At 41.7% G+C, this 21,685-nt stretch overlaps 1 protein-coding gene across 1 annotated transcript in view; it reads left to right on the plus strand.

Moving 5' to 3' along the window:
• Positions 1-1,139: 1,139 nt before the first annotated feature.
• CERS5 (ceramide synthase 5) overlaps positions 1,140-21,685 on the plus strand; it is a 50,387-nt gene continuing 29,841 nt past the window's right edge. Inside the window, exon 1 of the mRNA XM_026679983.2 lies at positions 1,140-1,558. Coding sequence (XP_026535768.2) covers positions 1,392-1,558 — 167 coding nt within the window. The 5' untranslated portion in view covers positions 1,140-1,391. The remainder of the gene's footprint in view (positions 1,559-21,685) is intronic.

Genomic DNA, 21,685 nt, shown 5'->3' on the forward strand with positions numbered 1-21,685 from the left:
GTAATGAAGAATATAATGAAGTTATAGAACACAAAGTTGAAATGGATAATTGTTTAATTATTTTTAATATAAAATTTAATGAGAAGGATAGGAATATTACAAATGGCACTGATGGATGTCTTATTGCCTAAAGGAATTGTAAAACTATTATAACAGGAAATCAACTACACAAAGAAGTTAGGGTAAGGTTTTGAAGGATTTCAGTATTAGTAGCAAACTGATAAAAATTAACAAGAGTTGGAAAAAGACAAACTTTACTCAATTGGATATACCAAATGTATCTGCAAAACTTCTGAAACATTTCTGGCTTAAAAGACAGCCATTATAAAAAAGGTTACTTCAACTTACAAATATTTGTCCTAAACTTTGAAATTAAACTACACATTCTAAGAAAAAAGGAAAATAAGAGGACTCACACACCACTTTTAATAAAGTGAGATGAGTAGTGTAGAACTTAAATAAAAGCAGATCTATCCCATCTGCACACTTCTGTTCAAGATAGGAAAGTACAAACTAAATATTTAAAATTCATAGAGAAATAACTCCAGCCAGACATTTGCCCTATAAACCTACGGACAAGTTAAGTCGGTGTGGATTTCCATAGAAGAGAACATTTGTAGCCGAGGGTTGAACTGTGGGGTCTTCGGTGCTCTTGGAAGTTGCTCTTAATCTCGGAGAGCACCAAGGACCGCAGCGTGGACTGGATGACAGACGCACTGAAGCAGCCACGCGGCTGCCTCATGTCGCGCCCATAAACGCTTCACCATACTGAAGAAAAAGCAGTGTGTCATGCGACTCAGTCGCGGTCCTTCTACTTTCCAAGGGTTTCATTAATGAAGGGAACCGCTTATCAAATTGGGCGGAACAGGTGAAACCGTAAAAGGCAGAAACTAAGTCATCCAACTCCCCCGGACAGTTTCCCCGCTGTCTTCCTGCGGGGTTGTGTTTTTCTTCCCTCCCCGAAACTTCGGAATTCAGACGAGGTCGGCAAACTCCGCCGCCCACCGGGGTCTACACGCCGACTCCCCCGGCCTCAGTTGGTCAGCGGAGCCCCATCCCTTCGCTCCTCAGGCCGGCTTTCTTCCCACCCCTCCTCCACCCTCCCCCATCAAAATTCCTGGCCTCCCGCTTGCCGAATTAGCGTCAACGAGGCGCATGCGCCCTGCTGTCCCTAAAGATACCGAAGGGGTAGAGAAAGGGGCGTCGGCTTTGACCTCTCCTCTCGGGAAGCTAGATGGGCGGGGACTGGCCAGGCCCCACCCCCTGGTTCTCTACCGCCTTTTTTCCTCGCGCCGGCGGCTGCAGTCGAGACATTCTAGTGGTGGCGGCGGCGGCCGCTGCTGGAAAGAGCGGGAGCCCGGGCGGGCGTCGAGCGAGGGGTGGGTGGGAAAATGGCGGTCGTGTTATCCTGGCTGTGGAGCGAGCGCTTCTGGTTTCCGGTCAACGTGACGTGGGCCGATTTGGAGCAACAGACCCCCGAGGCATACCGCGTCGGTCACCTTCTGGCAGCGTTACCGCTAGCCGCCGGCCTCTTGGTCTTAAGGCACTTCTTCGAGAGGTAACCATACACGGGGAGGTGGCCGGCGGCTCCTCAGAGGACACAGGGCCGGGTGTGAAATGGGAGGCTGGGGCGGCCGTGGCTGACGGACCCCGCGTGAGGTGATGGTTTGGGTCGGGCCCACGCTTCCCGGTTCCGGTCGAGGAGGAGGAGGGGTGGTGGTGGGGGCGGCTGACACTTGACTTCCTCCTCTGGACTTGTCAGCGGCTCGGGCCGAGGCTGGGGTTTATTTTCCTTCCTTCCTTCCTTCCCGGGGCTGCGGAGCGACCGTCCCTCCTCTTGGCCTGTCAGTGGATTCTCTCGAGTCGGCCGTGGTTGCAGCCTGCGCGGCTTCGACGTTGTTGGGTCTGCGGTAGCAAAGCATCCGGGCGAGTCTTCCAAATGACAAGCTTCCCTTAACCTTTCGATGCAATGTCGTAAACCGTGGGCGTCGGAAACGTGCTATCGGATTCTCTCCTGACGTTGTCGGTCGAGTGCTCGGCCCGCTTTGCCAACACAAACCTGGCTTCGTTTATTTAGTTTCGATATCCCAAAGGAAAGCGGGGTGGGGGGTGGGGATTCGCATCTAGCTCACATCTTTTACCTTACACTGCGGCCAATCCTGGAGGGTAAAGATGGGCTGAGAAAAGGGCTTTGAGATGACCTTAGACCTTCATGAGGGAGTGGGAATTTGAACTCGAGTGGCTCTCGGACGTACTTTGCAACTGAATCTGTCTGTAGACTTCTTGTTTGTCTCAACATTCATTATTGATGAAGGTGAAGTCAAGTTTAAAAAAAATAGTTTTAGATACTTTGCAGACCAGAAGATGGTGCCCTTAGTGTTTTTTTCTTTCTTCTTTGTTCGTTGAGTTTATCTGTGTAAGATTAGTTATCTGCTGAAAAATCAGATTGGAAAGGGAATGATTAAACAGGATGTAAACATGAATGTAAAGATGGAGGGGAGAGGGAGCCCTCTAATTTATGACAAGTTTAATTAAAATTCTGCAGGCCATAGATATATATCCATGAGAGCATTGATGCACTGTTTTTGGTTAAGCGTTCTTGTCATTAATTTCTCAAGGGAAGGCAGTGCATGTTGGTCTCAAGATATGGTACCTGCTGTTCTGGCCAAGACAGACATGGGCCTTGATGACCCAGTTTGTGTCTGCTAGGAAGGAATACACAGTTCACAATTGGACTCCTACGCTTTTCCTCTTCTCAGTCTAAATGTTTGGTTTATGACATCTGAGACACTGTAGTACCTTTATGTTATTTGCTGTGTTAGCTTTGCTGATGTAGGAATTAATGTTTGTATTGAAAATGGCCTGTTCATGAAATACGCCTGGAATAAAATGTTCATAATAATTTGAAATAGTGATTTACACGAGAACATTTATTGGCAAATAGTGATCTGGTATAATGATGAATAACAGCTATAAGTGGACTGTTAACTGTAGTTTAAACTGAATTGGCAATCCCTTTATTTTCTAGTCTGGGATTGAACATGAGTTTTTCTCATATAAAATATTTGTGTTTTATGTTATTAGTGTAAATCAAGCTGTACTTTTAGAAAAAGAGTAATAAATATACAGGCAGTTCTCCACTTACAATTTGTTTAGTGACCCTTCGAAGTTACAATAGTACTGAAAAAAATAACATGACTTTTTCACTTTACTGTTGCAGCATCCCCATGGTCATATGATCAAAATTCAGACAGTTGGCTACTGACTCATATTTATGCCAATTGCAGTATCCCATGTGATTATCTTTTATGACTTTCTCATAAGGAAAGTCAATGGGGAAGCCAGATTCACTTAACAACCATGTTACTAACTTAACTACTGCGGTAATTCATTTAATCACTACAGCAAGAAAGGTCATAAAGTGGGGCAAAACTCATTTTACAAATATTTCACTTAGCAACAGAAATGTTGGGCTCAATTGTCATAAGTCAAGGACTACCTGTATTGTAATAACACTTTCATAATACAGCTGTTTCAGCTTTTATAGAAAATTATATGTAGAAATTTTAATGTCTGATTTTAATTCATATCAAAAAATTAATGCGTATATATAGAAAATTAGCATGCCAGGAGAAAGCTTAAAATTCTATTTTGTACTTTTCTGTTTGCAATTATTTTTTCCCCACTCACATGAACAATTTATGACATGAATGACAACTCCCAGCAATCCTAGCCATATCATGGCAAATAATAAAGATTCCTGGGAGTCGTAGTTTAGCAACATCCAAAGGGCTATAGAGATTCCTCTCTGATGCACACTCTGAGGAATACTGAAAATTTTCAGTATTTCAAAATTTCTTTTGAAAAGTACATTTATTACTAAAATATTATAGTTATTTGTATCCAGCTGAATTTTTCAAATATGAACTTCTAGTTATCCTGAAATTGATTTCAATACATTTTAGGAAAGGCTTTTATCAGGTAAAACGGAGATACATACTTAATTCAACTAATACCTAGCAACTTTGCTGAGCTGTATTGTTTCCTTCCATTGTTTTCAGTCATCAAACTGAAATTTTGGGAAATCAACTTCAGTACTTTGGTTGGAATAGAAGGGTGTGGAAACATAGCAAATGTTGTTGGTGTACAGTACATTTAGTGTTTTCTTTAACTGTTTTTAGCATATGATTTGAATTTTTTTTCTCACTATTTCTTATTATACCTTTTCTGCATTTACATAGTGTTGCTTATATGGAAAGGGAATAATATGAAGGTAGTAATGCATGTAGTTATTCATTCTTACTTGAAAATATAAAACCATATTAATTTCCTTTTGGTTCTTCTCCTATATACATTGTAGTATTCATATGGATTCACTGTATTTCGCTATTCTTTTTCACCAGCTCTAGAAGTCTGCATGAAATTAGAATGAGCTTGTGGGACTGATAATTTGCAATGAACTGAATTCTGCTACTTTTATTGCTTTTCCGTCCAATCTATAATTAGGTTGATTTAACTTTGGCTTTATATGAACAATATCATTGCTTTTGGCTCGTTATGACAAAATAATGTTTCCCACATGCCTCCTGCATTTAGGCTTACACTGGGAATTTGTTTCACAGTTTTTAGAAAGGCAGTTACATTTTTTGTGTTGGGAAAGTTGTTGTTATGAAACTTCATTTTTTGAGGTTTAACGATCTGGAAAGTTAATGCCAGAGTGACGAAAGATATTTCTTCCCCTCTTAGGACAATGCAGATTTATTATGACACATACTCAATTTTTTTTTTTAAAAAAAAAAAACAAGTTTTATTATTCAAGACATAAATGCACACAAACACAAAACATAAAAGCATAAAAAATCTCTTTTCTGAAAGTTGCTTAGTCCCGGGTTATAACTCTTGGTATAGACACAAATTCAAATTCATATTCCTTTTATATACCATTTCATATCTTATTAACATTTTCAATTTTCTATATAACTTCTCTCTTTTAAATTTTCTCAATTTTATTTTATTTATCTCCTCTCAATTCAGATCATAATATTTATTATTCTTTGTCTGTTCTATTTCCAACCATCCATTTATTTTTCTTCTTTAAAAAAGAAGAAAAACTTCTCCTGTACACTATATGGAGTATGATGCCTTTATCTCTCTCCCCTATATTTATAATACTTAATATAAAACACATAACTTACATTGGGATTCTGTCTGGTACATTCTAAAATTATACTATGTTATCAAAAATGATACAAATCTATTTATTAGTATTAATATTCATTTATATCTTAAACGTTTAACACATTACTTTTCAATTAAATCACATACTTTTATGGGAGCCCTATTTTCCATAGTTATTCCCCCCCCACACCACATATTATAGCTCATTATTTCATTACGATGTTCCTCCTTCTTCTACTTCAAACCTCTCGTTTCACAAAAAATTTCGCTAATGTACCATAGTCTGATCATTAATATTAACAATCATTTATATCTTAAACATTTTATCCATTTCAATTAAATATCATGCCTTTGTGGGAACAGTTATGCTTTCCAAAAATTATTACACCCCCCCAGATGACAATCTTAAATCATATTTCATTGCAGTACTCCTTTTTTCTTAACAAAAATTTCACTAGTTTATGTTAAATATTTTGTCACATTTTAAATTACATATTATTTCCAATTTTCTATGGTTATTTCTAAATACAAATATAAAAAAAAACAGTCTTATGTACCTTTCTAGAATCCCTTTATCAATAAAGTTTATCCATTATCTCTAAAAAACTTTTGCTTCTTAACATCTTGCTCCCCACCATTAGGGCTTCTCATCCCTTCCTTTCTCCCTTGCTTCTTCTCCTTGTCCTCTTTAACCCCTTGTCTCTCCACCTCTCTTTTATTCTGTTTTCCCCCTTTCTGTTGTTTCCTAACATAATGTCCCTTTTTCACCTTATTCTTCTCTTTTTGGGTTGTTTTTCCAGATCTTAGAGTCCTCTTTTCCTTTTTCTCTTCCTTTTTCCCTTCTCCAACCAAAGTCATTTGTTCATCAAAGATGGCTTCTTCTTTGTCCCCTTCATCCTGTTATTCATTCTGCTTCACATAAGTATAAACCGCCATTTCTAAAAATTGAAAAATAGTGCCAAGACCATCTTTCCCTTCTTGTTTTTCTTTTTCATATTTTTGATATACAAGTTTCAATCCATCCACAAGTGATGCCATTGTGTAGAGAAAAAGTTTTTCCAGACAACCACCCAGATGTTTTAATCAGAAATAATTCTCAAAAGTTCCAAAGTCACCAAACAATCCAAACAGGCTGTTTCTTTTAAATACCTTCTTCTTTTTCACTTTCTCTTTCTGGAGTTAAAGTTTAATCACAAAGTTCCCTTTCAAATATATATTTTTGGAAGTCTTATTGATGTTTAGTAACTCTTTAAAATTCTAGGCAATCTTCTCCTTATTTTCAAATTTTGCTCCAATTTTTTCCCCTCTCCCTTCCCACTCACAGCCAAAAGGATTTCCCTCCGCTGTCACTTTAGGAAGGAGAGTGGAACAAAGAAAAAACTTTCCCTTTTAAAATATTCGCAGCTTGTAACTCTCACTAGAGACAATGCATACTTAGCAGCCTTCAAGATTCCAGGTCACTTTCTCTTGTCTTGTCCCGGTTAGAAGCAACTTTCACTATTCTTCCGACTTTCTTCCTCCTGTACCTGCTTGTCCGGCTGCAGATTTCTTCATGGCGGCCATTGCTGACTGCCGTTCCTCCGCCTCGGGAAAAGGGGGTTTAGCCGGCTGGGAGGGGGTCTGCGTCACCCCCAAACCCCTTTCCGGATCCCCCCTGTCTTCAGCTGCCTCTACGGGGCAGCTTTATCCCCCAGATCCAAACGGATCGGGGAAACCTTGGTGGCGAACGCAGCAAGGATCGTGCGGTGTCGCGAATCCCTGCCGCCGCCGAAACCTTGCAAACCGGAAGTCTACACATACTCAATATTTTTGATATAGGAAAAGAACTTCACTGCAGTATTTTCTAAATCTTCAGGAAGATCCCTTAATGAACAAACTTAATTATAAATGTAGGGGAATGCTACAAAAGTTGCAATTCTTTTATTCTTTGTGTCCCATGACCACCTCTTGCTTCTTGGAATTATTTTCCCCTAAGTTTCTTTCCTGCTTGGAGAGAGTATGTCTTATTTATTTACATTTTTAAATGTACAGTAGAACCTCTGGTCAGGACCGTAATTTGTTCCATAACTTTGGTCACAACCCGATTTGGTCATAACCTGAACCTAATTTTGGAAATTTGGTGCTTACAAAAAAATGGAGTGGAAGAAGAAATCGGCCACGAAAAAAATGTGAATTTTTGGTCGGAACCTGATTTGGTTGTGGTCAAGCGTTTGTGACCAGAAATTCTATTGTATATATTGGGGTTTTTTTTCCAGGTTTAACAATTAGATTTTTATCCTGCCTTTTTATATTTAACTCAAGTGGCAGATATGTAATACTTCTGCCTCCTATTTTACTGACAATAACTCGCTGGGCTGGGCTGGGCTGGGGGGAGAGGAGGGTGGGGGAGAGGAGGGAAGGAGAGGGACAGAATATTATATGTTTATTAAAATCGGTCTGATGGAAAGTGTTAAGATTTTTTTCTATTTCCATGTTTTTAAACGGAAGAAAAAATGCCAAATATTTTATATACTATCATATTCCTCATTAAATTAGATTTTGTCCACTAAGGAAGAATGCAAAACAATAATTGTTCTTAACTTATTATGGAGAACAGGGCAAGCAAAGTCAATGGGGAAGATAGATTTACTTAGCAACTGTTACTAACTGAACAGCTGCAATGTTCAGGTAATGACCAAGTTCAGGTTATGACCAAGTTCAGGTAATGCATTGCCCAACACTACCTCTGCATGTTGACCTTATCTTCCTTAGGAAATTAGGAAACCTCCATTTCTGCAGGTAAGTTAATACAGATGGGTATTTTCGTAAGCAACTGCGCTGATCTTGATTTACTATTGGTACCATGAAGTATTATTCCTCTTATAGTACGGGTTTTTTAAAATTTTTCAGTTAGGTTATTCAATTATTGATCAGCCTTCAGTTCAGCCTACATTGTTTACATTTAATTAAAAAAAAATCAATTTTGGTAACAGTTGTCAAAGTCTGCAATATCTTGCCTGATTCAGTTGTCTCAGCTACTGACTTTTACAGTTTTAATTCTCTTAACTTCTGTGGACCACACATTTAATTTAAAAATTTAAAGAGGTTTCTAAGAGGATGTGCGTAAGTGCACTAATGTGCCTATCATCCCCGTCACATTGTATTTTCATTTTGCTCGTTTGAATTTATATGTTTTGTTTGATTAATAATAAAGATCAAAACACACACACACATTAACTTAATGCACCCATTACAGGTAGACCTTGACTGACAATGGTTTGTTTAATTATCAAAGTTACAACAGCATTGAAAAAAGTGACTTACGACTGTTTTTTTACACTTATAGCTATTGTGCCATCCCATGGCCACGTGATCAAAATTCAGATACTTGGCAGCTGACTCATGATAATTGCAGTGTCCCAGGGTCATGTGATCACCTTTTGCAACATTCGGGCAAGCAAAGTCAATGGGGAAGACAGATTTACTTAGCAACTGTTACTAACTGAACAGCTGCAATGATTCATTTAATAATTGTGACAAGAAGGGTTGTAAAATTGGGAAAACTCACTTAACAAATGTCTCACTTAGCAACAGAAATTTAGGAGTCAACTATGGTCATAAATCGAGGATTACCGCAATAGATTTTTAAAAATCCCAAACTGCAAGACATTATAAGGTTTATACCTGGTGCCAAAAAGAAAACAAAGCAAATGCCATGAAAACCTCTTCAAGGAAAAAAATTCTGAAGACAGAACATTATTAAACAGGGCCTGATTCCTGTCTCTGTCTCTCTCTTTTTCTCTCTGTTATCCCCTCCTCCCACACATTCAGACAAAGGGAAATATGCCCTTGAGAGAATCCCTGCCTTGGAAATTACACTGAATATTCATTTAGTCTTTTTGATAATATACCATCTCAGAATAAGATCTGTTTGAAGCAGTTCTTCAGAGTGGAATCTCATTTGTAGAACATGTTCTTAGGCCTTTACATATCAGAACCAGCATTTTAAACTCTACTGATTCATAGGTATACTCATATAATAAATGAATAAATCTCAGAAATGTACTGCAAACTGGAACCCCATGATAATAGCTGCTTTAAATGTCACGACATATTCAGTGCAATTCCCAGTTGCCAGATAATTGCCAAAGACTTATAAACAAACCTGCTGCAGTGGTCTCTGTGACATATTTCTGATCAGTGCTGAGATTCAAATTGTTTTACCACCGGTTCGGTGGGCATGGCTTGGTGGACATGTTTTGTACAGGCACGCACGCTTTGCGCATGGGTAGGGCAAATGTGCACTTAGCGCACACAGAGGCTTTTCTACTGACCTTTTCCTGCACTCCTACACTCTCCCTGTGTCTTCAACAGCTGACTCGTGGCAATCCGCTGTGTTGCGTGATGCAGCTGAGCTTCATAAGCAGTAAATAAAGGTCAGTATGGAGGCAGGTGGGCCCAGCAGCTGATCGCTGGAGTTTATTGCTGTACAGTGATTATCACTATAGACCATTAGGAGGCATTAGAGAAAACAAATTTTGGTTTTTTTGTAACTTATGAGGCATAAGAAGCCCTCATTTAAAAAGAAAAAAAATGGGCTGTACATACAGTTCATATAACATCTAATCTTCCGGGGTGCTTAGGCCTCTTCACAAGGTCTGACATGAATGAAACTGGCAATCTAGTCTCTCCCAGTGGTGAATAGTTATACTGCTGTAATACAAAATACATATCTATTTTATTTCCCAGATACTTCTATGAACAATTCTTTCTTTTGGGTCTGGAAGAAATATGCACTATTTTGTATTTTAAAAAAATCATTAAAACGTAACTTTGCTGAAGAAATTTGCTTAACCTTAAAAATAATGTGTGCTCATATCACTAAATACAGTTTGGCTCCATACTGATGTGAATATAAGCAATAGCTGAAGATACAGATTTTTGATAAAACATTTCTCTCGTTGACAATATATTATTACTTTAAAGCATATACATGCTTTTAATAAGAGATCCTAGTAGGAGAGTCTATTTATTAGCAGTACATACATTGACTACATTTTGGCTGTGGAAAATAAATACACATGTACAAATATCTAGAATTGAGCCATGGCAAGTAGACTTCTTTTCTTGTTGGTTCAAATGGTTTCATTGCTTATTTAAGTAGCTTCTTCAGTTTTGGAGAAGCAGCAAAACCTCTTAAAACAACCATCAGAGGTGGTATTCAGCAGGTTCTGACCAGTTCTGGAGAACCGGTAGTGGTAGTTGTTCAGAGAACCGGCAAATGCCACTTCTGACTGGAGATTTTACAGTATCCTTCCCCTGCCACGCCCACCAAGCCAAGCCCACAGAACCGGTAGTAAAAATATTTGAATCCCATCACTGCCAACCATGCAATTGCCATGACTTAACTTCCAGACAACTACCGGGATGACTGAGAAAATTAATACACATGCAAATACTTCATTAGCAGTGACAGCTTGAAACACCTTTTGTAGTGGCCGTGGGAGCCTTATAAAATATACTGCAGTCCATTCTTTTATATATCAATACAGAGAAAATCAAAAGACAAGCCTAGACCTGTTGATAGAACTTTGTATGATTAGTGATAAATGGGTAAAGATTTCTGATTCCTTGGTAAACAACACAAAGTGGCTTTACAGATAGGATGAAAACTAATGCAGACAACAAGCTCAGTTGTGATACTAAAAATGAATATTTTCTTAAATTTTTTCACTCTGATTAAACTATAATTGGATGCTAGTCTGTATTTCATGAAGATTGTCTCAGTAACTTTTTTTTTTTTTTTGCATTCTTGTAAGGTTATGATTGTGTTGTGAATGGTAATATCAAACCATCTTGTTTCCTGACAGCCTTTTTCCTAAGTATTTTACTTTTTTCCAACCAGGCTTAAGACTTGTGATTCTTGCTTTCATATTATATATCACAAACATATAAACTTTGTTGTTGTATTCTCCTTCACATAATAGAAAGGATTTTTTTAAATTTAACCTTTGTGGTGGTGCCCATTTTTTGTCAAATATTCCAACTGTGAATAACCTTGGTCTTGATGATGTATAGCTATGTTAACCATGTAAATGATTGCACTTTAATGTTTTTGATAACGCTGTCTTTCATTAAAGACTTCTCTTTCTCCTAAGAAACAATCTTCTCTTTATTTCATGGCTAGAGTCACTATTCCTGTAAATTGTTGAGCCTATGAAGACTAAGTCCATTGTTACTTCTTCACTTATGTGCATTGGATTGGCCTACCTGTTAACATAGTCTTTTTTTTTTTTTTTTAATATTGAGCAATAGGCAAGTTTTGCATTTCCTTCTTCCTTAAGTCTTTCTTGCCTCCAACCATCAATACGGTATCATTAACAAATCTGAGGTTGTTGAAATTTGTTCTAGGAATTTTAACCAACATTCTAACCAAGGGATTACAAATATAATCTCAAATATGTCCGTTCCATCATGCTATTCCCTTTTGGTTTAAGAAATATTATATAAAGCATAATATTGTAGTAAGAAATAGTATACCAAAAAATTAAGGCATAACAAAAGAAAATGAATTAAATGGAAGTAATAGGAACAAACTTCTCTATATCTCTCCATATCTTTTTTTTTTTTTTGTAAATTTTATTTGAGTTTTCACAAAGAGAAAAAAAAATACAAATAAAACATCTTTTTTGAAAGCAGCATAATTCCGGGTTACATTTCTTCATACAGACGCAAATTCAGGTTCATGCTCATTTTTATATTCTATTCCATATCTTATTATTATTTTACATTTTCTGCATAGCTTCTCCCCTCTTTTAATTTTCTCAATTTTATTTTAATTATCTCATCTCAATTCAAATTATTGTATTTATATTTTCTCCTTAGAGCTGCTCGGATCATCCAGAGAGTGGGAGGTGCTTCAGTCTGTGCTGTTGTAGGCTGAGCTTAATTACTGAGGAACGCTCCTCCTTCCATCACGTGGCTCCATTACAGCGTTCCCCAGTTTATGCTCAGCCTCGTGAGAGTTAGGCTGTTTTCTGATAAGCTCCTTGGCCGATTCAGGATCTCTTCTAATTTCACTTGAAGGTTTGATTAATAATTTTTCCTGTAGCCTCTGCGCAATTGGGGTTGTCTCTAGATTAAGGGGAGCGTGTTTCCTTGCCCCCCAGGGGGGAAAACAAGCGGGCGGTTTAGCAGCGCTCTTGCGCTAAACCCCCCCATCCTTGATCTGAATTTTCCTGCCGCTTTCCACGCCGCCCTTGTTAGTGGCTTGAATTTATCGCGCTTCAAAGCGCCGCTGGTTTCTCCCCCCCCCCCACGAACGCCGATCATCCCAGGAAGGGGTGAATTTCTCCTCGCTGCCCCTCTCGGCATTCTAAGTTTGCCGGAGGGGCCTGATTCCGTCCTGAGCGGCCCCGACAGTTAGATCCGTAAGCGGCCACCATTTTGGGCGCTGTCTCTTGGTCGGGCGCCATTTTGCTTCTCCGGCCTCTTTTCTTGCTGCGAGTGTTTTTTCTAGCTCACCAAAACAGGCCTTACCAGCCTGTTCAGAGCCTTCATTATAACTGGATTCCTGATACTTCCTGTTAAAAGTATTGTTGGCTATTCCGCAGCTGCGCTCAGGGCGAAGTAACAGCAGCACCCCACCCTCTCGGTTTTCGTCTGGGAGTAAAAGCTGCTGGAGGCCTTATCCACCATTGGCCTCAGGCGTTCATTTGACTAATTGGATAAATAATCACCTGGGTTGCAACTCTCATTGGACCAAGATCCGAATTTATTTGATCAAATTACATATTTTTTTATATTAAAAAAAATAAAAATAAAATTAATAATAATAATAATATTAATAATAAATAAATATACATATACATATACATATACATATATATATATATGTATATATGTATGGTATTCGGCTTGGTTCGGGTATTTTCCCATGTCATTGTAGTTGTTCTTTTAAAGTTGTAGCAACGTTTCAGCAGAATCTCATCTGCCATCATCAGGCTTCTGTATTGTGTCCGTCTGTGGGATACCATACATGTAAGTACCAGCGAAAACTTAAGAAAACATTATATATATATATATATATATATATATATATATAAAAATATAAATAACAGTAATAATTAATAATTATAATTATAATAATAATAATAATAATAATAATAATAATAATAATAATAATAATAATAATAATAATAATAATAATAATATATTATTATTATTATTATTATATACATCAAAATTCCAAAAGGGGGCGCGGACCAGCTGACACCCGGCTTTTGCTGTAGGCCGAACCCTTGGCGAGCCAACCGCCTCTAGTATCCTTACTTACGATCATTACTTCTTAAAATGGCAGATGACAATTCTTCTAAAGGCCCTTCCTTGAAGGCCAAATCTAAGTCTCAACATTTGCGCAGACAGGCTAAGGAAACTTCCAAGGCCTCTCAAAGAGACGCCATAAGGCATTGGAGAAGGAATTTGACAGGCGATCCAGGGAGTCACACTCGATGCCTCCAGCCCTCCCACCCTCCACTCCTTCTACCTCTACTCACCCCCCCTCCTCCAGATTACTCTTCCCTCTCCAGGCACAGCTCTCCCCAAGGGCTTCAGGCCCCTGGACCAGACGGACACCCGAAGCTACATTTACTCCTACGGCCGCTGGTCTGCGCCAAGAGGAGCCTGCCATAGTCGAGATTCCAGAACAAATGAGGTCATGGATGGAGCTGGCTATCCGCCAGGGCATTGCGGAAGGTCTCCAACAGGTGTCCAGACCCGGCTTCTTCCCGATGGCTCCCGAACATGAGTCTACATCGGTCAGGTCCCTGCCTAGATTGGATCCTCCCCACGGTCAGGTACCTTTACAGAGGGACAGCCCTCTTCCAGAAAGGGAACAGGAGGAGGAGGAAGGGGACCTGGATCAACTCAGGGAGGAGGAAGAATTCGAATTGGGGTCAACACATTACAGTGAACCCCTGTCGGAGACAGAGCCTATGGAGGGGGAGATGTCCGAGGATGAGGGCCTCACCCCCGACCAACCCACCTTTGTGGGCTTGTTCAAGCCACACCTGTACAAATCGCTTCTCTTTAAGGCCAAAAACATCTCTGGCCTGTACACACAGTCTCCCTTTGCCCACCCTTCCTCGGCGGAGGGCCCAGAAGATTCCATTTTCAAGCAGCCCGTTGTACAAGCTGAAGTCATTTCGGCTCCGCCCATTTTTTCTGACCTGGTATCAAAACAGCTGGCTTCCACAGGGCCCCCCCCGCCCCATCCAGCCAGGACAAGAGGTTTTTCAACCTCGACTCAGACTTCTCCAACCTACTCAATATCCTCGAGGTTGATGAGCCCATTGTTGGCTTAGCATCCTCCTCCCCCCCTAGTGATCCTCTGGAGGCTCTGAAACCCAAGGACAAGAGGGCTGAACTAGCCTTACGCCGGGCTCACCAAGCCGACGCTTGGGCCATTAGATCGGCCACGGCCGCTTCCTTCTTCACCAGGTCTTCGATCCGGTGGCTCCGCCAACTAAAACAGCATGTCCCCCCTCTAATACAAGGGCGCATCAGGACATCGCTAAACTTACGGCCATGGCAGAATTCTCGGCCGACGCCACCTACCATTCGGTTAAGTTCTCCACTAGAGCTATAACCTCTCATGTTACAGCCCGCCGCCTGCTCTGGCTCAAACACTGGCAGGCGGATGTCAGAAACAAAATCAAATTGGCCACCGCCCCCATCAAGGGAGACAAATTATTCGGCACAGCCCTGGAACCCCTGCTAGTCGAGAGCCGAAGCAAGAAAAAATTTATTCCCTCTCTTTTTCGGAGGTCAGAGCCCAGAGCCCCTCAGCCATTTCGGAGAGGGTCCTTCTGACCCTTCTACCAGTCTCCCTTCCCGCCCAGGTACCCCGAGACCCCTCTCCTTTTGGCCATTCCAACCCCAGGATCGAGCCGATTCGGGCGACAGGAACAGAAGGGGTGGCAGCTACAAGCGACCCTTCAGGGGACCAGGTGGGAGGCCCTTCCGGCGCCCAAGATAGATCCCGTTTCTCCCCTCCCATTGGCGGACGTCTCAGACACTTCGCCGACCGATGGGATTCCTCTACTTCCGATGCCTGGGTCAGAGACACCATCAGGTTCGGACTTGCCCTGGAATTTCAGCGTGGGCCCCCCCCCCCATTTTTTCATGGCATCCGCAGTTTAATGGATTCCGCTATTCATCATCTCCTCAACATTCAGGCTATCCAACCCGTCCCACCCTCTCAACGAGGGTGGGGTTTTTACTCCCACCTCTTCGTGGTCCCCAAATCCTCAGGCGGATGGAGAGCAATCCTAGACCTAAAACGTCTTAATTGTTACCTGATCCACCGCAGGTTTAAGATGCACACCTTACAGTCCATTCTACTGTGCACCAGGCAAGGGGACTGGCTCTCTTCTATAGATCTTTCAGAAGCGTATCTACACATCCCAATCCGGCCCTCCCATTTCAAATTCCTCAGGTTCTGTTACAATCACTGCCACTTCCAATATGTGGCCCTCCCCTTTGGGTTGGCATCGGCCCCTAGAACCTTTACTAAGGTCCTCGCGGCACTAGCGGCCCACCTTAGGAACCTCCCCGTACGTCTCCACTGCTACCTGGATGACATCCTCATCCTGTCCCCCTCCAGACGTCAAGCAGAGAGGGACACCAGAGCTACTCTCTCTGCCCTCCAAGACCATGGGTTCCTCGTAAACTGGCAAAAGAGCCAACTGTCGCCATCTAACCGGATAACCCATTTAGGGTCCGTAATTGATACGGTTAAAGGAAAGGTCTTTCTTTCCTCGGAAAGACTCCTTAGCATCCAGGAATCTGTCAAACATATCCGGTGATCAAAAAAGGTAACTCTATTAGAATTGTCTAAATTATTGGGTAAGATGGTCTCATGCCAGATCCCTACAGTGGTTCCTGCTCCCATTTCAAAGATCCGGCAGAAGCAATTCAAAATCCACGGTCAAGGTACCTCCAAGGGTCCTCACGTCTCTCCTCTGGTGGACCAACCCCGCCATCAACAAGGGCCATTACTTCAAGGAGCCCCAATGGCTCACCCTCACCACAGACGCCAGCCTGTCCGGATGGGGCGCTCACATCCACTCGCTCACGGCACAGGGCAGATGGTCGGAGACAGAACGGGCATGCAGTATAAACTGGTTGGAACTTCACACCATACACCTGGCACTACGCAGCTTCCTCCCTCAGGTACGCGGGCATCATGTCCTTATCCTCACGGACAAAGTCACCGCCAAGGCTCACGTCAACAGACGGGGGCACACAGTCCATACGGTTGATGAGAGAAGCCGAGCGCCTCTGCCGCTGGGCGGAGCGCAATCTCCTCTCCCTCAAAGCAGAACACATCTCAGGGGTTTCAAACACCCAAGCAGACTGGTTGAGCAGGGCCACGGTGGACCAGTCCGAGTGGCGCCTCCACCCATCTCTGTTCAAGGAGGCGACCATAATCTTCGGCCTACCGATAGTGGACCTCTTCGCATCCCCTCTCAACACACAACTCCCAAGATTTTTCTCGAGGTACCCCTCCCATGGAGCCGAGAATTACAACGCCCTACGTTGCCCCTGGCCCTCAGGGCTCCTATACACATTTCCCCCACTAGCCCTAGTTCCCAGAGTCATCCAGAAACTGATCCACGAGAAGGCAGAACTCCTTCTGGTGGCCCCCTACTGGCCCAGGCACCCATGGTTTGCGGACCTCCGCAACCTATCGGTGGCCCCTCCCTGGAAAATCCCCCCGAACAGGACCTCCCTTTCTTAGGGGCCCCTTCTGCATCCGGATCCCCAATGGCTCCAGTTAGCCATCTGGATGTTGAGCAGAACTGCCTAAGAAACGAGAAGTTCTCTGACCAGGTTATTGATACCATCTTAGCCGCCAGACGGCCCTCAACTACCCGAATATACGATGCCACTTGGAATAGTTTCTGCAAGTGGTGTCATAAATCCCAGGTCAATCCACTTGCGCCCTCTATCGCTCGGATCTTGGATTTCCTCTAAGAGGGTCTGAAGAAAGGGCTTTCCCCCAACACCTTGAGACGGCAGGTCACGGCCCTCACAACTGTCATCGCTTGCGATAACATTGGTTCCCTTTCCCACCACCCTCGCATTAGGGCATTCCTCAGAGGAGCCACTAATTTGTGTCCCCCAACCGTTCACCGATACCCTACCTGGGATTTTAATAGGGTCCTTGTGTCCCTCACTAAACACCCCTTTGAGCCTCTCAGGTTATCCACCTTCCAGTTTTTAACATTCAGTCGTGTTCCTGGTGGCCATTACATCGGCCCGTCGAATCTCGGAGATCACAGCCTTGTCGGTGAGGAAGGACCTCTGCATCTTCCACGCCAACCGGGTGGTTCTACGGCCCGACCCTACCTTCTTGCCCAAGGTCAACTCAGCCTTCCACAGGGCACAGGAACTCACTCTCCCAAACTTCTGCCCCAGACCCTCGCGAGAGAGGGAGACGCTTTGGCATACCCTGGATGTGAGACGTGCCCTTCGCATCTACATTAAGCACACCCAGCCCTTTAGGAGGTCCGAATCTCTATTCCTTTCCTTTCAACCCAAGACATTGGGCCACAAAGTATCCCCTTCAACCATCGGCCGCTGGATCAGAGCTACTATCTCTAGATCTTACTTGTCACAGGCTCTGCCAGTACCCAGCGGAATAACAGCACATTCCACCAGAAGTGCGGCTACCTCGGCAGCTTGGGCCACCCAGGCCCCAATCACTGATATTTGCCGGGCTGCCACCTGGGCCTCCCCGTCTCCCTTCATTAGGCATTACAAGATCAACATATTTGCCTCAGCGGAGACCTTGTTTGGTAGACGAGTCCTACAGCGGGTCCTCAAGGACCCGGAGAGGCTCCCAAATCAGACGGAGTCCCTCCCGTAGGACAGCCAAGCTTTGGTATGTCCCACTCTCTGGATGATCCGAGCAGCTCTAAGGAGAATGGACGTTGGTTCTTACCTGACATGCCATTTCTCTTCGAGCTGCGAGGATCATCCAGCCCCACCCTTATTTTTCACCGTCTGGTGGGGTCTTGTTTCGGCCAATGAACCCTTAAGTCTAGTAAGATGAGAGTACGAATTTCTCTTTTCTCTCGCCTGCGCATAAACTGAGGAACTCTGTAATGGAGCCACGTGATGGAAGGAGGAGCGTTCCTCAGTAATTAAGCTCAGCCTACAACAGCACAGACTGAAGCACCTCCCACTCTCTGGATGATCCTCGCAGCTCGAAGAGAAATGGCGTGTCAGGTAAGAACCAACGCCCATTTTGTCTGTCCTGTTTCAATTATTTATTATCTTTTCTCATTAAACAAAATTTCTCCTGTAGTTACTGATTGGAGTATGACGCCTTTATATCTTTTCCCTAAAGTTGTAACATTCAATATAATACATAACTTCCATTCGGATTCTGCTTGGTACATTCTTAAAATACACACTGTATTCTTAAAAAAAAGAAAAAAATATATAAATGTATATAATTAAAACAACATTCCATTCCAATTCAATTCTGTCATTAATATTAATATTCATTAAAGTCTTAACATCTTTAACATTACTTTTCAATTAAATATCATACTTCTATGGGAACAATTATAAGCTTTCCATAGTTAATTCCCCCCCCTTCACTTATATTTTATAAAACATTAATTAAAATGTTCCCATTCCTTCCTAATTCAATTTTCTCATTTATTTTATTTCACTTATTTTATTCACAAACATTTCACTAAATTACACTATTTTATCCCTCATTTTAATCATACGTTGTTTCCAATTTTCTAAAGTTATTTCTATTACTAATATAACAATACAATCTTATGTACCTTTACAGAATCCCTTTTTCAGTTAGATTTTCACCCATTATCTCTAAATAGATCCTGTTTCTCTATATCTTGCTCTGGTCCTTTGTAACTTCTTTTCCTTTCCTTCTTCCCTCTCTTCTCTCTCCCCTTTTTACCTCCTTGTCTCTCTACCTCTATTTCTCTCTTCTACCCCCTTGTCTCTCCACCTCCATTTCCCTCTTCTGTGTTCCCCTTTTCTGTTGCTTCCTAACATTATATCTACTTTTCACCTTATTTTTCCCTTTTTTGGTTGTTTTTTTAGGTCTTAAAGTCTCCATTCTCTTTCCCCCCTTTCCCCCTTCTTCCCCAAGTAAAGTTACTTGTTCATCAAAGATGGCTTCTTCTTTGTCCCAATCTTCTTGTTTCACAGTCTTTTCTTGTAGTTTCTCGTAGGTACAAATCGCCATTTCTAAGAATTGAAAAACGGAGCCAAGAGAGCCCTTCCCTTCTTGTTCCTTTTCTTTGTATTTTTTAAATTCCATTTTCAGTTCATCCACAAGTGATGCCATTGTAAAAAAAAATTTCAAACAACCACCCAAGTGTTTTTAGTCATTCAAATATAATTTCCAAAAGTCCCAAAGTCACCAAGCAATCCAAATACACACAAGCTGTTTCTTTTAACACTTTCTTCTTTTTTCACTTTCTCTTCCTGGGGTTACTATTTAGTTACAAAGTTCCAGTTAAAATGTATCTTTTAGAAGTCTTGTTAGGATTTAATCAGATTCTTTTAAATTCTAGGCAGTCTCCTCCTTCCGAATCCTGCTCTTATTCTTTTCCTCTCCCTTCCCACTTACAGCAAAAAAAAAAGTTTTTTTAGTGTTCAGAAATCCTTATTGTCCCCTTGACATTTAATTATCCAGTTTAATTACCTATTGATGCCAAAGCGGGTTTTTCCGATTTCTCATTCATCTCTGTTTGCTGTCAACGTAAGAAAGGAGAGTGAAAGAAAAAACTTTCTCTTTTTTCACTTTCATTCGCTGCTTCCGAATCTTCTTTGGGAGCGATGTATCTTTTTTTAAAATTTAAATTCCAGGATACCTTAGTTGTTGCTTCTTATCCCGGTCAGCCAAAACTTTCACTTCTTAACTTCCTCCTGCACTTTCTTTTCCGGATGAGTGCTTCTTTGAGGCGGCCATTTCTGACCGCCGCTCTTACCGCCTTCGGGAAAGGGAGTTTAGCCAGCTGGGGAGGAAAGATGCGGCTTTCCTCAACCCTGCTGGGATCTCCCCCCTCTTCACCACCTCTATGGGGTGGCTTAGCCCCAAAGCCAACTGGCTCGGGACGCTCCAGCGGCAAGCCCAGGCAGAAACCGCGCACGATCGCGGATTCCTGCCTGCCGCCGAAGCCCGGCAAACTGGAAGTCCCCCTCTATTTCTCTTTCTTTTCTTTGGTTGTTTTTTTAAGTCTTAAATTCTCCATTCTCTTTCCCCCCTTTCTTTTTTCTTCCCCACATAGAATTACTTGTTCATTAAAGATGGCTTCTTCTTTGTCCCAGTCTTCTTGTTTTGCAGTCTTTTCTTGTTGTTTCTCATACTTCCAAATCTCCATTTCTAAGAATTGAAAGACGAAGCCAAAAGAACCCTTCCCTTGTGCATCTTCTTTGTACTTTTTAAGTTCCATTTTCAATTCATCCAGAAGTGCCATTGTATAAATTTTTAAACAACCACCCAGTAGATTTTAGTTATTCAAATATAATAACCAAAAATCCAAAGATCACCAAATAATCCAAATACACGCAAGCTGTTTCTTTTTTGCTCTTTTTTTCACTTTCTCTTCCTGGGGTTACTATTTAGTTGCAAAGTTTCAGTTAAAATGTATCTTTTAGAAGTCTTGTTGAAGTTTTACTTTAGATTCTTTTTAATTCCAGGCAGTCTCCTCCCTTTTCCAGATCCTGCTGTTATTCTTTTTCTCTCCCTTCCTGCTTATGAAAAAGAAAGTTTTTAATGTCCAGAAATCTTTATTATCCCTTTGGCATTTTGTTTTATTTTCAGCTTAATTGCCTATTGATGTCAAAGCGGATTTTTCTAATTTCTTATTTAAGTCTCTTAGTTGTCAGTATAGGGAAGGAGAGAGAAGGAAAAAAAAAAAGCCAAACTTTTCCCTTTTCACTTTCCTTCGCTGCTTCCGACTCTTCTTTGGGAGCGAAGTTATTTTTTGTAAGTTTAAATTCCAGGGTACCTTGGTTGTTGCTTTTACAATTTAACCCGGTCAGCCAAAACTTTCACTTCTTATCTTCCTCCTGCACATTCTTTTCCAGTCAAGTTCTTCTTTGTGGTGGCCATTTCTGACCACCGCTGCAACCACCTTCGGGAAAGGGAGTAATGGCCAGCTGAGGAGGAGAGATGCGGCTCTCCTCAACCCTGCTGGCGGTCTCCCCCTTCTTCACCACCTCTATGGGGTGGCTTAGCCCCGAAACCAGCTGGCTCAGGGTGCTCCAGCGACGAGCCCAGACACAAACCGCCCACGATCGTGGATTTCTGTCTGTCCCCGAAGCCCTTCAAACCGGAAGTCCCCTATATCTCTCCATATCTTTTTATTCTTTCAAATAATATTTGCTCTCATTACACTGATATACTGCTTCATACAGGGACTTCCAGGGAAGAAATGATAAACTGAAGTTTAAGGATTTAAATTCTTTTGGATTA

Source organism: Notechis scutatus, chromosome 2, assembly GCF_049901735.1.
Source record: "Notechis scutatus isolate UNSWTSFEM ecotype Mainland chromosome 2, rNotScu1.2, whole genome shotgun sequence".
Classification (NCBI taxonomy): Eukaryota; Metazoa; Chordata; class Lepidosauria; order Squamata; family Elapidae; genus Notechis; species Notechis scutatus.